General features: G+C 34.6%; 1 protein-coding gene across 2 annotated transcripts in view; it reads left to right on the top strand.

Moving 5' to 3' along the window:
* The window catches only part of KIAA0825 (KIAA0825 ortholog), a 446,146-nt gene that overhangs the window by 117,504 nt on the left and 314,608 nt on the right, over nucleotides 1–14,034 (top strand). For both annotated transcript variants that reach the window (XM_064274127.1, XM_023547725.2), the window contains exons 7-11: nucleotides 1,667–1,758; nucleotides 4,725–4,952; nucleotides 6,181–6,446; nucleotides 8,202–8,352; nucleotides 13,229–13,419. In XM_064274127.1, coding sequence (XP_064130197.1) covers nucleotides 1,667–1,758; nucleotides 4,725–4,952; nucleotides 6,181–6,446; nucleotides 8,202–8,352; nucleotides 13,229–13,419 — 928 coding nt within the window. The remainder of the gene's footprint in view (nucleotides 1–1,666; nucleotides 1,759–4,724; nucleotides 4,953–6,180; nucleotides 6,447–8,201; nucleotides 8,353–13,228; nucleotides 13,420–14,034) is intronic.

Below are 14,034 nucleotides of genomic sequence, written 5' to 3'. Positions count from 1 at the left end.
ATATATATTCCTATGTTAAAAAAAAACACAAAATGTTGTCATACTATGCAGCTGTTCTTTTTTACTTAACTATTCAGAAAACCTCATTCTGTCTTGCAACTGAAGAGTTTTCCATTGAGTGCACGTACCATAATTTGACTAGCTACTCATTGGTAGATATTCAGAGGGTTTTTTTTTTTTTTCTTAATCCTACTCATTTGCTATCACAAACACTGATATAGCAAATTTCTTTGAACTATGTCTTATATGTGCACAAATATATCTGGAGGGCAAATTTCTAACATGAAATTGCCAAGTGAAAATGTACAGACATTTTGGGAGAGATTGCCAAGTCAGTTTGTCATTTCTCTTCTGACTGTTAATGGTATTTTTGTTATGGAGGATTTTTTTTTTTTTACGACTTTTGTGTTTCGTGTCCTGAAAAGTCTTCTCTACACAGAACTTTTAGAAAAATATTTTGTATTCTTATAGGCTCATGATTTCATAGTAATTCTTTAATTTAAAAGTAATTCTTTTAAATTCTTTAAAATCTTTGATTAATCTTAAATTTATTTCAGTGTTAGAATTGGTCCTTATTTATAACACCATCTTCTTAAAAAGACATAAAATATAAGCCATAGAGAAAGTATTTCAGGTTGAATGATACAGCATTATTTCAGTCTCAAACCTTCTTTGCACCTTGATGTGTCGTAAGAAACTGAAGTCCATGGGCCCTTGGGATTCATGAATGAGCTTTACAAGAAGGTCTGGGAATTCCCAATAATGTGTGTGTGTGTGTGCCATATGGTCATATTGTGCATTTTTATATGGAGTGTTCTATCACTTTAACCAAGGTCTCAGAAGTGTTCACAAATCCAAAATGATTAAGAAACACTGAGTTGAGGAAACTTTTCTTCAGAATAGATAATGTCTGATAACGTTTCCCAAAAAGCTGTTGTTATTGCTTACCAAATGGAAATTCTTACCTCTTTAGTATACTTTCTGTACAAGAATGTTGAAACTAACTTCGATATCAGAACAGAATATTTTTATTTCTGTGAGCTCTACTCCTTAGGAATCATTCATAATCAAGTCCATAGAACCGCATTTAGGAAAAACACACACATGCATTTACTAGATAACTCTACTGTTTGCAAGCTTTACCAAAAGGAATAAGTAAGATTTTGCAATTTGCTTTGCCTAGAAAATATGTAAAAATTAATTCTTGAAATTCCTTGTAAGTTGGAAAAACTCAAAGGAAAGTTAGGTCATAGTATATGTAATTCATTATCATATACCAAATCTAAGAAAAAAATTAAGGCAAATGCTAAATCATTCATATCAAATGAGCTATTGTTAATAGAACTTTAATGAAAAGGTGGAAAGATTTCTTTCTGGAGTATTTATTCATTTATTATATTTTTATCAGTTTATTTTTTTCCCCATGGAAAAGAGTTCCTTAATTCTGAAAAAAAAAAAAGAAAAGAAAGAAAAATGCTTTCATTTTAGAAACTATGGATTGTTTCTTATCTATTGCAGGATTTATATCTTTCAAATGAATTATTGATATGTATGTGGAGGTGTGTGCGTGTGTATGTATATTAGGTATACAGCTTTTCTATATGATTAATTTTAGCCTATATCTATTAATCACTTCTAGTATGGTCTTTTTTTTTTTTTTTTTTAGGCATTTTGGAGACATCCAGTAAAGAAGTTATAGGGAAACCTAGAGCAAATGAAGCCAGTATTCCTTCAGAGCAATTGCTACCAGGAAAAGAGGTATGGGGAAAGAGAGTGGTATTTTTTATTCATATATGATAGTATTGTCTTATGTGTGTGAATCCATTATGAATGAAAATGTCTTGAGTTTTACTCTGTTACTAAAAAAATAATTCATGGTTGGAAACTAGCTTCCAAGCTTTTGACAAAAATTCAATTAATGGGGACACTACCTTTTTACACACTCTGCTAATCGGAAGGGTAGGGAGATAGAAGTCAGGAGATCTTTGTTTTCATCCCGAGTCAGGGGCTGCACTTTGAAAATTTGGTTCATAGATAATTGCTGAAAAGTAAAAAAAAAAAAAAAAAAATGGAGATTAAAAAAGGAGAAGGAAAGCAGAAAGAAGAGTTTGAACTATCTTCTTATTTTGGCGTGCCCATCTTATGCCTGTTTGCTCTCAGATCCATTCCCACTTTTCTTCTGCTCTGCTCTGCTCTGTATTGTTGAGAATTACATTGTCCAGGTTCCCTTGCTTTCTGGACTCTAATTTGGCCAGTGAAAGGCACTGATGAAAGACTGGAAGGTGGGAGTTGGGGAGAAACCAGGGTGTTTCTTTTTCACCCTCTGTTTAGGGGACATTTCTGGTGGTGGCTATGACTCCTCCATCTCCATGGCTCCTGCTTCTACCAGACAGTGCCCTCCTCACCTCCCCATCACCAACCCCCTCCCCAGTGTTTCCAGATCCACCTGGTAGATATGCTTTAGTTTTCACGTGTGCCGTTGGCCCAAGCAGTTAGAGTCCATAGCGCAGTCTCCTTTCTTTGTTTCTTCAGCCCAGAAGACAGTAATGGCTTCCTTTTTTGCTTTACAGCCCATGTTTGGTTCCTGAAATTTTTCATCACCTTTAACCAACACCTACATTAAAATTGTTCCTTCTAAAATACCTACAGTGGTTTCTATTTTCTGAATGGATCCTGACTAGTATATTAAGTAAATACTAAAAAAGACAAAAGAGCATGTGATTATAGCAGAGCTTCAGTTTTTTCAGCCTAGAAATCAAGGGAAATAATCAGGAAAATGAAGTTATACATTATGCTTTAATCAGAAACCAAACTAAGTACTAAGAAACTGGCATTAGGTAATAGAAGAAATGGGACTCGGCAGGCATCTACTTTGTGCCTAGAACAGAAAGCCATGATTTCCTCTTTTTTCTTGGATCAATTAATACTAAATCCTCTCTATTCTAACTAGAATACGTATGATGCCAGAAAAATAAGAGGGGACGGGTAGAAGCAAGAAATATATATCAGGGTCTTAAAAACAGACTTCTGGGAGGAAAAATTTGAGTAGCAAAAGTCTTCTTTTTTTTTTTTTTAAGAACAGCTAATGTGCTTGCTTTTCCATATTTTGAAAAGAGAATTTAGATAGGCCAAGGTGTCATAATTACATATAAATTACCATGGAGAAATGTAATTGTCACTGCATACGCACAGAAAAAATTGTCAGTGCAGCCATGGCAATTAATGGCAATTTTTACCACAATACATTTCCTTGAATGAATGAATTTTAATGAATAGAAATGTCCTGATGGGAAAAATTAAAACCAGGGTTTTGTTGTTGTTGTTTTTAATTTTCGAGGAGGCAGATTCTTTTTCACATTTCTACTATAAATGTGTCCCAAGGAAATACTTTTATAGCCTAAGGACATGACCACTTTAGTTCTAATGTTTCACTTATAACAAAGGAGATTATATGACTGAGTAGATTCAATTATTGATTAATTTTATGCAATTATAAGAGAGATGTGTTTTCAGACCCTGTGATATTAAAGGTCTGAATAAACTTTAGAAAGTTCAGTTACAACTTAACTCTAAGCATAATGAGAACAAAAGCCAGATTTTGTGATTATAGCGTCATTGAATCATAGAATTTAAGCTCTAGAAGATTAATCATTTCATTACTTTGTATAGTACATACAGAAAGCATTAAATTAATGCAGAGTGGGGTATGCATACAAGAAAATTAAGTTAATGATCATAATCTCAATAATTTTAGGCTGAAAAGTACCTTACAAATTATCCAATTCTATTTGTTTTTTTAATTTCTTTTTCTAACAAAAAGCCTGTGATCCAGAAAAACCAGTAATTCTGTCAAGGATATAGAGCCTAGAGTCTTCTGAAGTTGCAGTAGGTGACTTGTTACTGTAAACAAAGTTACATTAAAATGCAGAAAGTTTAATTCTAAGCATTTGTTCAGGCTTCTACCCATAATGTCTTTAGTACTTTAGAGAACATTGGCGGAATCGGGGGAAATATACATTTATAAATATATTACCTTATAAAACATATGGACCAAAAGAAAATAATGCCAGCCTCCCTGCCCTCCGAGACCCACATTTTCTGGAACAAAAGTAGTGCTGCTTACCACTTTGTGAGTGGAGAGACTAAATAAAATTCTAAGCAAGTAAAAATTCAGAAAGGTGCAGGGCTGTGTTTTTTCCGAGAAATTTATTTTTTACTGCTGTATTTTGGCTTGTTTTGATTTCTGCAAGTGAAAAAGAAATAAAAGATTGAATATTAAATGCTGTCTTATGTTGCAATACTTGTTAACAATAAACTATAAAAGAGACTATAAAAATCTAATTTAGACTTTATTAAATATATTGGATTTAAAGGTTGCTTTTTTTGTGTGATAAATAGTAAGTATAGCTTTCAGCTCTCGTAAAGATGGTTTTATTGAACTATATTTAAGAGATTAAATTTTGAAAAAAGTTTTTGATTAAATCCACTGATGAATTAAAATGAAATGTCAGTATATTACTATGTGTAAGGAATGCACATGTTTTTGTATATTGCTTTATTCACTAGGTAATATTTTCAGGTTGTGTAAGAATGGCTTTTGCAGTATATCAAAGAATACCTATATTCAACATATTGAATGAAAGTAATAATTTTATATCTATAATAATAGTAATATTTGTTGCTGAGTTGAGATTAATATGACTTTATATAAATTTATATTTCAGGCTACTTTACTAGAGTTTGGCTGGAGAAATGCATTTAAAGAAGTATCTCCTTCCATGGCACATTGCATGATAACAGCAATTGAAGATTTTTCTACAAAAATTCTCCAACAGGAACAGAATGAAAGATCTCTGGCTGTAAGCTATACTATGAAACTTGTAAACGTCCAGCAGGTTTGGCAAGGCAGTCACCTGATTCCTGAGGAGGACCAACCAAAGAAAATTGCAAAGGCAAGCATTGAGCCAAATTCTCTCATATTGTAGACTGGGATTTTGTTTTGTTTTAATATAAAGCATTTCAAGAAGAAACCTATAGATCTAATTGTGAAGGCTCTTTGACAAACACTTCATAGGTGACCCAATACCAGTTTTCTCTGGTATCCATGAGCCATTGTTATCAAAATGACTTATACCTGTTGCCAGCTTATTGCTCCATGAGTCTGACTGAGGCAGCTGAAAAGGGAGCCTTAGTGTCTTCATGGGTAGGTGAGAAACATTGCAAAAACTGTCTGTTTTGGATATCTTTCAAATGCATCCAGAAAAAATGTAGGCGGTTAAAGGGGATGCTGTCTTACATTGGCTTGGGTAATTTTTAAATCTTTATTCACAATTAACCAAATAAACATTTGATTTCCTTAACATCGTTCCTACATCTTTGCATGTGTTTTGAGATTCACAGAACATACTGAATAAATAGAAATAAATTATGGAAATAAATAAGTACATTTACTCAGCATTAAGTCCACAATGAGTTTAGCAACTTCTGAGATTTTTTTAGGAGAGAGTTCTTAAAGATGGCTTCTTTATTCTGCTGCTCCCACTCTGAGGCTCCAGAACATTCCCCAGGGAAATCTGTTAGCCGATCTGGAGCAGAGATAGGCTTCTCCTTCCCGCCTACTACAAGCCCTCTGCCATTAAGAAGGCGTGGATACATAGTAGATAGTGAAAAGCTAGGTACACCACTTCTGAAATTTCCTTACTCCTTACCAATAGCATAAGAAGATATACATGAGATTATTTCTAATGCTTCTAGATTATTTAAGTTAAACTGACATTTATATGTGGTGCTTAATAAAAACAAATATATTTTATGAAAATTTAGCAAAAGAGAATTAGAATAAATTCAAGAAAATGCAAACATGGTAATACCAAAGATAACATGTTTTCTGAGTTCTCTTAACTACAAATAATGGTATCATCATGTAAAGCTGTCTCATGAGTTTTTCATAATGTCTGGTAAGCATAATGTTTCAAGGTTATATATAGAAAAGCTTCATTTTGGTATTTCCTTATCTGACGTAAACATTTTCTACAACTGAGAAATTGATTTTATAAAGCTATATCATTATATTTATGTTTGATGCCAGATTCATTATTTAGGAATTTGGCTCTACTGTACATAAATTACATGGTGCTGTCAGAGCACAAATAACTCAGTGCCACATTTATTTCTCCCTAGTTTTGTTCTGACATCATGGAAAAACTTGACACAATGCTTCCACTGGCTCTGGCATGCAGAGATGATTCTTTTCAGGAAATTAGAGCAAACTTTGTGGAGGCCTGTTGTAAAGTGGCAACAGCTGTCCTAGCGAGACTGCAGGAGAGAGGCAAGGAGGTCCCTTCCAAAGCACCCCTGAAAAACTTGCACACACTGCTCTCCACAGCTGTATACGTCTTCCAGCATTTTATGCGCTATGATAATTTGATGAAAGAAACGACTAAGAAGTGAGTGTCATTTAAATGAGGTTGATGGCTATGCCAAAAGGAATATGTAATCTTTGGATATCACAGGGAGTGAAATTTTGATGGTAATATTTGAGAACAAGAAAATAATAATTAATGTGGTGAAATTATTTTCATTTGTCCTGACTAGGAAATTTCAAAAAGGTGGACCACGGAATACATGCAAGTAGATTAGGTAATCTCTCTCTGATGGCATGCTAAAAGGACCCATGCGCTTTCTGAATTCTAACCTAGAGCATGTATTTTCTGTATATTGTTAGGACATGATGAAATAAACCCCTTCCATTTTGTAAAAGGCACATTATACTAACCACACTGAAAAGGAAAAATAAACTTGTGTTTGTGCCATATATATACAGCTGTGAAATATACATTTGTCTTTTTTTTTTTTTTTCCTAAGCTATCTGGCTGTTAGGAGCTGACAGTGAAAAGTGTATTTCAGTCTATTCTAATGATTAATATAAACATATTTCAGAACATCCATTGATTCATCGCTATCCATAATATTCAAAGAGGACGCATTTGACAGTCTTAATTCTCATCTAATGGTAATCTGCAAAAAGTATATGTTTGCTATATAGAGAATGGAGCCCTTGTGGCCCAGTTGTTAAGCATTCGGATGCTAACCAAAAGGTCAGCAGTTCAAATCCACCAACCGCTACTTGGAAACCCTATGGGGCAGTTCTACCCTGTCCTGTAGGGTCGCTATGAGTCAGAATCGACTCAATGGCAATGGCTTTGGGTTTTATTTAAAAAAAAAAACCCACTGCCGTCAAGTCGATTACGACTCATAGCGACCCTATAGGACAGAGTAGAACTGCCCCATAGAGTTTCCAAGGAACACCTGGCGGATTTGAACTACCAGCCTCTTGGTTAGCAGCCGTAGCACTTAACCACTACACCACCAGCGTTTCCTTAAGAGAATGAAAATGACGTAGGTATTATCACTTGGTCTTTCTGGTCACCCTTGCAGTCTCCAGAAAATAACATGATTCCTTCCAAAGGTGACACATGAACTTGGAAGCCCACTGCGACCTGAGAAACCTATCCCATATTCCTTATTCAGGCTTTGTAGTCCCTACTTATGAAAGAAAGTGGTGTGATATAAATAGCTAAGAATAAAAATAAGTAAAATGAATTTGACTAGATGTAGAATATAACTATGATGTTTCTTTAGTTCTCATAGGTAGTCAAATATTGTGATTTCTACGTGAATTTATAAACAAAATGTGCTGGAAATCACCTTATTTCTTTCGAGTATTTTAAAACAGTTCATGAGATAATTGACATCTACCAAATTACAATCTTCTAAAACAAAAGGAGTGTGGTTGTGGGATGTATGATAGCCTTTTAAAAGTTGGTTCTGACAAGTGCATGTTGTTCTCTAGTAATAACGATAACCTAATGCCTAAATAATGCCCTGATCTCTAATGATAGGCTTACAAAGAGTTCTTTTATTTTTGAGTGATGTATTGACAATGCAGTTTGTCTCAAGTTGAAGCGCATATATGTAGAACAGCAGATGTACATTTTCAAAGGGCTTGCAAAACAAAGGCCAGCTTTTTTTTTTTTTTTTTTCTTTTCTTTTTGGAAAGTGAATGTGGATGCAGACTCTGGCATTAGGAGGAAATGAATGATTGATATCTAATAATCAAAACCATTTGTAGTACTGGAGATTGTTACCTCCTACCGCACAGGCCTTAAATCTCTGTCTCTTTGATCATTCACTCTGAACAGACCCGTATTCCTGGTGCCTGTCCAACGATATCAGGAATTCATCAACACTCTACAGTTTCAAGTTACGGACTACTGCGTCAGAGTTTGTGCTACAAGCATTTTACAGGATGCTGAGAGCCACCACTGGGATGACTACAAAGCTTTTTATGAGGTGTGAAGTTAAGTTTACTATCCCTCCTTTTTACACAAATATGTTTTACTGCCTACCTGCTTTCTGGCTAATTAGAAACATGAGCTTGGCATTGCTAACACACGAAGGCTGTTAGGATAATATTTTTTAAATATTGAATTTGTACTTTGGAAAAACACAGTTTTTAAAAACCTAATATAATTAGACACCAGAACTCTCCTTCTGCTTAAAAGTAAAAATAACTTAATTTGAGATGCAATGTTGCAATGCTATATAATAAATTGGAATATAATGGGATACAATGAAAACCCAAAAAGGTAACAAAGCCAAAATGCTACAACCTTCCAGTTTTTCCAATGGCATCAGTTATAGATATCCTTGCATTTATTTTTGTTATGTATTTCCATCTGTCTTTGATAAATACTTTTTATTAAGTAGATTTATTCTTTATAATTTTCCCATTCTCGTTGTGAGTTCTTATGAGTGGGCTTTAAGACCCATCTGATCATTTATAGCTTGCCTATTTTCATTTCATGTTCAGAAATCCCTACTTTCCATTGAATTAAAACCAAATGATTCCCAGTATAACCAAACCCAGGATCAACTAAAATATTCGTCATCAAGCTTCATTAGTTTCCCTTTCTCTAAATGTCATTGATTATACATAGACCACAATATTTGAAATTCCTTGAAGTTTTTTCCAGGATAGGGTGAAACATTTATAGTATCTTAATAAAAGATGTTCAGGGTTATAAAAATTTCATCAGCCAAGCCCAGTTTCAGTAGCTTTTCCACTTCACCCTTTCCTCCAGGTTGAAGCTTATGATTTTTGTTTTTCTTGATTATCCTAAATCTCATGGAGTATTGAGGAAAACAGAGTGGAGTTTTATTCAGTGCAGTCACACTTGTCACCACCCTAACACTGAAGGTTCCCATGGCTCCAATTACATCCGGGTTACTATCATAATAAATGTGGCCACAACAGATAGGAGCAGCTAATAAGATGCTCTTCTGAGGACTTTTGTTTTTTCTAAGTCCATTTCATCTCTTCTTTAGAGGACTTTCCCAGGTAGTTTTTCTTTTTGCAAGAGCATCCATATACGGTTTTCCAAACTGATATACTTCAAAAAGCAGTGGTAGCAGAGAGCAGACTGAGAAAGAAAGAGAAAGTGGTATGGTGCAGCTGGTAGCCTGAGAGAAGAAAGAGAGAATTGGTCTTCCCCTCTCCTGGCAGCGTCACAGCTTGCTTATTTGCCTTGAGGTAAACAAAGAGGTTGAAAATGAATCCATCTCATGTTTCTAACTATTTCAATATGTCAGTGTACTAATGAGCAGTTTCATATGATGTTTTCATTGAAGAACAGATATCATCTCACTATATGTCCAACACGGTGATATTATGTCTCCTCTTATGCAAATTGGGAACTAGAATAGTTGTACAGTACAAATAATAAGTGGATGCCATGGAGAACCTATTATTGAAGTTACCAAGTATTTAAAAAAAAATACAACAACCAAATTACCATGTAACACCCAGCGCTTAGATCTTATGACAATGCTTTAGCTTCAAAGGCAGAAATAACTAGTTACCCTGTGATTACATGGTACTATAGCTTCCATATACTTACATGGTCAGTAGTTACAATTTAATTGCATAGTTAGTGGTTGTTATTTATGCCCAGAAAAATAAAGTGTTACTACTGCTTTTTTATATACCAAAAATAAGAAGCTTCTAAAAATAGCACAAATTTTTTACAGCTTCAGTAACTGGAGTACCTGACATGGTTTTATCTCTCTTACTGCATCCTTTTCTCCTCCTCCCCCCATTGTTCCAACTGATTTGTAAAACAGAACTAGTAGGTTTTTGGCAGGGCCATTTTGAGAGGAAAGGAGATGATATCTGCCTGACTGGAGGCTCAGGGTAGGATAGAGATCTCAGGGGAACCTATCACTATGTGCAGAGCACAGTAAAGAAACAGTAAAAGAATTTACAAGATACAAAGCAATATTTTCTCATGTTTTGTGATATCAAGTGAGCTCTGGATACATTATTTCCATGAACAGTTATTTTCTAAACTGTCAGGTTGAGGGAGTCAGAGAGTTCAATATCTCTTTGATGAGGTGCTGGTCAGATGGCGCAGTGGGCGTTCAGATTACGTTGAAAATTAAGCTTTTAGTGCAGTTGACATCTGCTCAATTTTAGGAACTTGTGTTTTCCAATAGTCAAAGAATAAAGAATTGTCTGTTCAAAGATAATATTGAGTGGCTTATACAATAAAGCCCAGCTGCTTGTGTCCTGATAATCTAAATAGAAGCTCACATCTGCTTACGTTATAGTGGGCCTGGAAAAGTAACAGATGTTTACTGGCAGAATACTTTTTGAAATGACAACAAATAGAGAAACAGGCCAGAAAAATTAGTGAATCACATTTAGTTTAATGAAAACCCTTGCATACCACTGAAGTTGTACACATTTTGAAGAGAATTGTTACAACAATGACCAGTTCTGAATATTTCTAAGCAGGAAGTTTATTTTTCAAAAATCTTAAAAATAATTTTTTTTCTTTTTTAGTTTTTAAGAAAAAGAAATCTGTATGCTTTCGACTTTTTTTATTTTATCCTTGTTTAAAAATAACAATTAAGGGAATTGGTTTTTCATATTTTGAAAAATATAAGACATCCTGTTGACCACATTACTCTAAATACCCATCCACTGCCATCGGGGGAAGTTAGTGGAAATCACTCATACTCATCATTACATCCAGCTGGGGTCAGTTTTTGCTTGCATTTACATGTACCACAAAAAGTCCGAGAGTTATCAAGCTTTAAAACGCCTTTCTTAGTTTAAGAACTTTAAATAAGTATTCTTTATCACAGAATGCACAACAAAGAAAGCATAAGAAGCCATAATTTTGCTACTTCAGTATTAATATTGTAAATTTTTTTTTTTCTTAAATGGTTTAGATGTCCATCTAGCCAGGAAAGCAGAAGCTATGATCAAAATCCCCTCCCATTTGCACTTCACTGACATTTTGGTGCCCAAGTTTCCCACCAAAGGAATAACAGTTCTATTCATTTACATACTTTATTTGAAATTCAATAGATAGTAAGTCTAAATAATTATTATTTTTGCTGTCACTGCAAAAGATGTTAGCAGTCAAAGAAACTACCAGAAGAATAATATGTAAAGAAATTGCTAGTAATAGAATCTTCACAAGAAGCTATCAATCAACTTTTGGTAAAAGAGAAGAGCAGATATCTTTTTAGACGACATTTGTTTGAGGAATATAGGTAGTGGACGAAGCAGAAATTTTAGGGCTAAGAGGATTACTTAGAGATAAAATGGGAAGTTTTACTAGTTCAACTTTTAGTATACTAACATAATCATGATAATGGTTGTAGAAAGCATTCTATTTTTCCTATTTCAAATAATCTTTTGATCTGGCTTGAAGAAAATGAGGTCAAGCTACTAACATACCTTACCAAGAGCGCACTAACTAATGCTTGTAAAACACCTGAGGCCACCTTCTCATTTCTGCCTGGTCCCTTGGGCCTTGGTCGCTCTTGGGTCTCACTCTGTAGTCAGGGGAAATTTGGCATACAGAAGAGATCTGTCGGAGGTGGAAAGGAATGGCAATCTGGACACTTAGAAGTATGAAGTGCCGTAAAAATACTAAGAAATGATGATAGCATCAGCCTCTGCTTTACAGTCTTATAAAAACAGGCTATTGTAAGATCTATTTCTAGAATTATTACTAAAATGCTATGAGTTAAATGTTGTTGTTTTAGGTGCCATCAAGTCGATCCCAACTCATAGCAACCCTATGTACAACAGAACGAAACACTGCCAGTCCTGTGCCGTACTCAAAGTCCTTGCTATGCTTAAGCCCATTGTTGCAGCCACTGTGCCAATCCATTTCATAGAGGGTCTTCCTCTTTTTGGTGACCCTCTACTTTACCAAGCACGATATTCTTCTCCAGGGACTGATCCCTCCTGACAATATGTCCAAAGTACATGAGATGAAGTCTTGCCATTCTCACTTCTAATGAACATTCTGGCTGTACTTTTTCTAAGACGCATTTGTTTGTTCTTGTGGCAGCCCATGGTATATTCAATATTCTTTGTCATCATCATAATTCAAAGACCTCATCAGTTCTTCTTCGGTCTTCCTTATTCATTGTCCAGCTTTTGCATGCATATGGGGTGACTAAAAATACCAGGGCTTGGGTCAGGTGAACCTTAGTCCTCAAGGTGATGTCTTTGCTTTTTAATACTTTAATGAGGTCTTCAACAGCAGATTTGCCCAGGGCAAATCTGAAATAACCTAATGTAATAATCTTCAAAAGTTACCCCTCTCCCTGGTTTCATGCATTGTGGTAAGTATGTAGTATACAAGTTTATTTTTCCTCCAGTCATTTCATTATAATATAAAATCTGAAACATTTATAAAATTATCTCAATGATGTGATTGTAGTCTCAAAAAATATACTTACTTAAACAATTTAAATAATTAGATTTTAATTTTGGAAGAATCAGCCTATTGTCTTAAACTAGTATGACTTGTTAAGCAACTACAAAGCCAATTGTTTAAAAGTGAACTTTAAATCCTAGGCTAAAAAAAAAAAAAAAAATAGGAGTAGGTAAATTAAGGATATGCTACATTAAATGCTTGTGGTCTGGATTTGTGCTGGAATATCTGGTCTTGTAATTGAAATAGAACATATGTTCCTTTGTCAATAAGGATGTTTTACATCTTGTCAAAAATCTTTCCTGGTCATCTAGTGTGTCAAACTCTCCAGCTATTTCCTTTCAGCCTGAACTAATTAGGTTTATAGGAAGCAAACTGACTTTCTGGAAGATGTGATTCCATTGTTTAACGTGTGGTGGTTTTGCCAGGGGGAAAGATGCTCCTTCTCGCTCCAGATGTGGCATTTTTTCTGCTGGGCTCTTCATCACGATCTCTGGACCATTCTGCCTCCTAAAGTAGCCCAGGAGGTTCTTGCAGAAGTCCTAGAGAAATCTCTGGGTCTCCTGGCCTCCAGATATGCTCGGGCCCACCCCAGTTATAAGAGAACTCCACAGATAAGGTAACTAGAATTTATGAAACCCATTGCTTTCAAGAATTTTTTTCATTAGTTGGTATAATGCAGAATGTAATTCTGAATCTCATGACATAACTCCTTGTATATTTAACATGTTTCTAACATCTGAAAGGAAATCATATTCAATTCTCCTGAGATATTTAAGTGGAAATGTAGAACTTGAATCAAAATAACTTTGCTCCTTTTTTTTTTTTCTTTGAAAAGTTTTATATAGATCCCACTTGCTTTTAAAAAGTGATTCAAGCTCTCTTGCAGTACAGGTCATACAGCCACAAAGGTTGATAAGATAAAGAGAGAAAATTAAGTCCCAAAATGGAGAAAAACTAGCTGTGCTGTAGTAGAAAGGCCAATCTGACTTTGAGCTTCTAGGCTACCAGGGGATTTTAGTTTTTGTTTGTTTTTTTAAGCCTATAAAAATAGTAGTTTATCTTCAGTAAGGAAACTATTTTCTCTTATCATTTTTCTCCTTAATATATTCTAATTCCTTTTTCTGTTTATTTATTTATTTTCATTTCTTCTCATTGTGTATTTCTAAAAGCCAGTTCAACAAATGTGAAATCCCAGAAAATGAGGAGCAACAGTCATTAGGTATTAAATCAG

Source organism: Loxodonta africana, chromosome 2 (genome assembly GCF_030014295.1).
Source record: "Loxodonta africana isolate mLoxAfr1 chromosome 2, mLoxAfr1.hap2, whole genome shotgun sequence".
Taxonomy (NCBI): Eukaryota; Metazoa; Chordata; class Mammalia; order Proboscidea; family Elephantidae; genus Loxodonta; species Loxodonta africana.
This window is presented reverse-complemented; position numbering and strand designations above follow the sequence as displayed.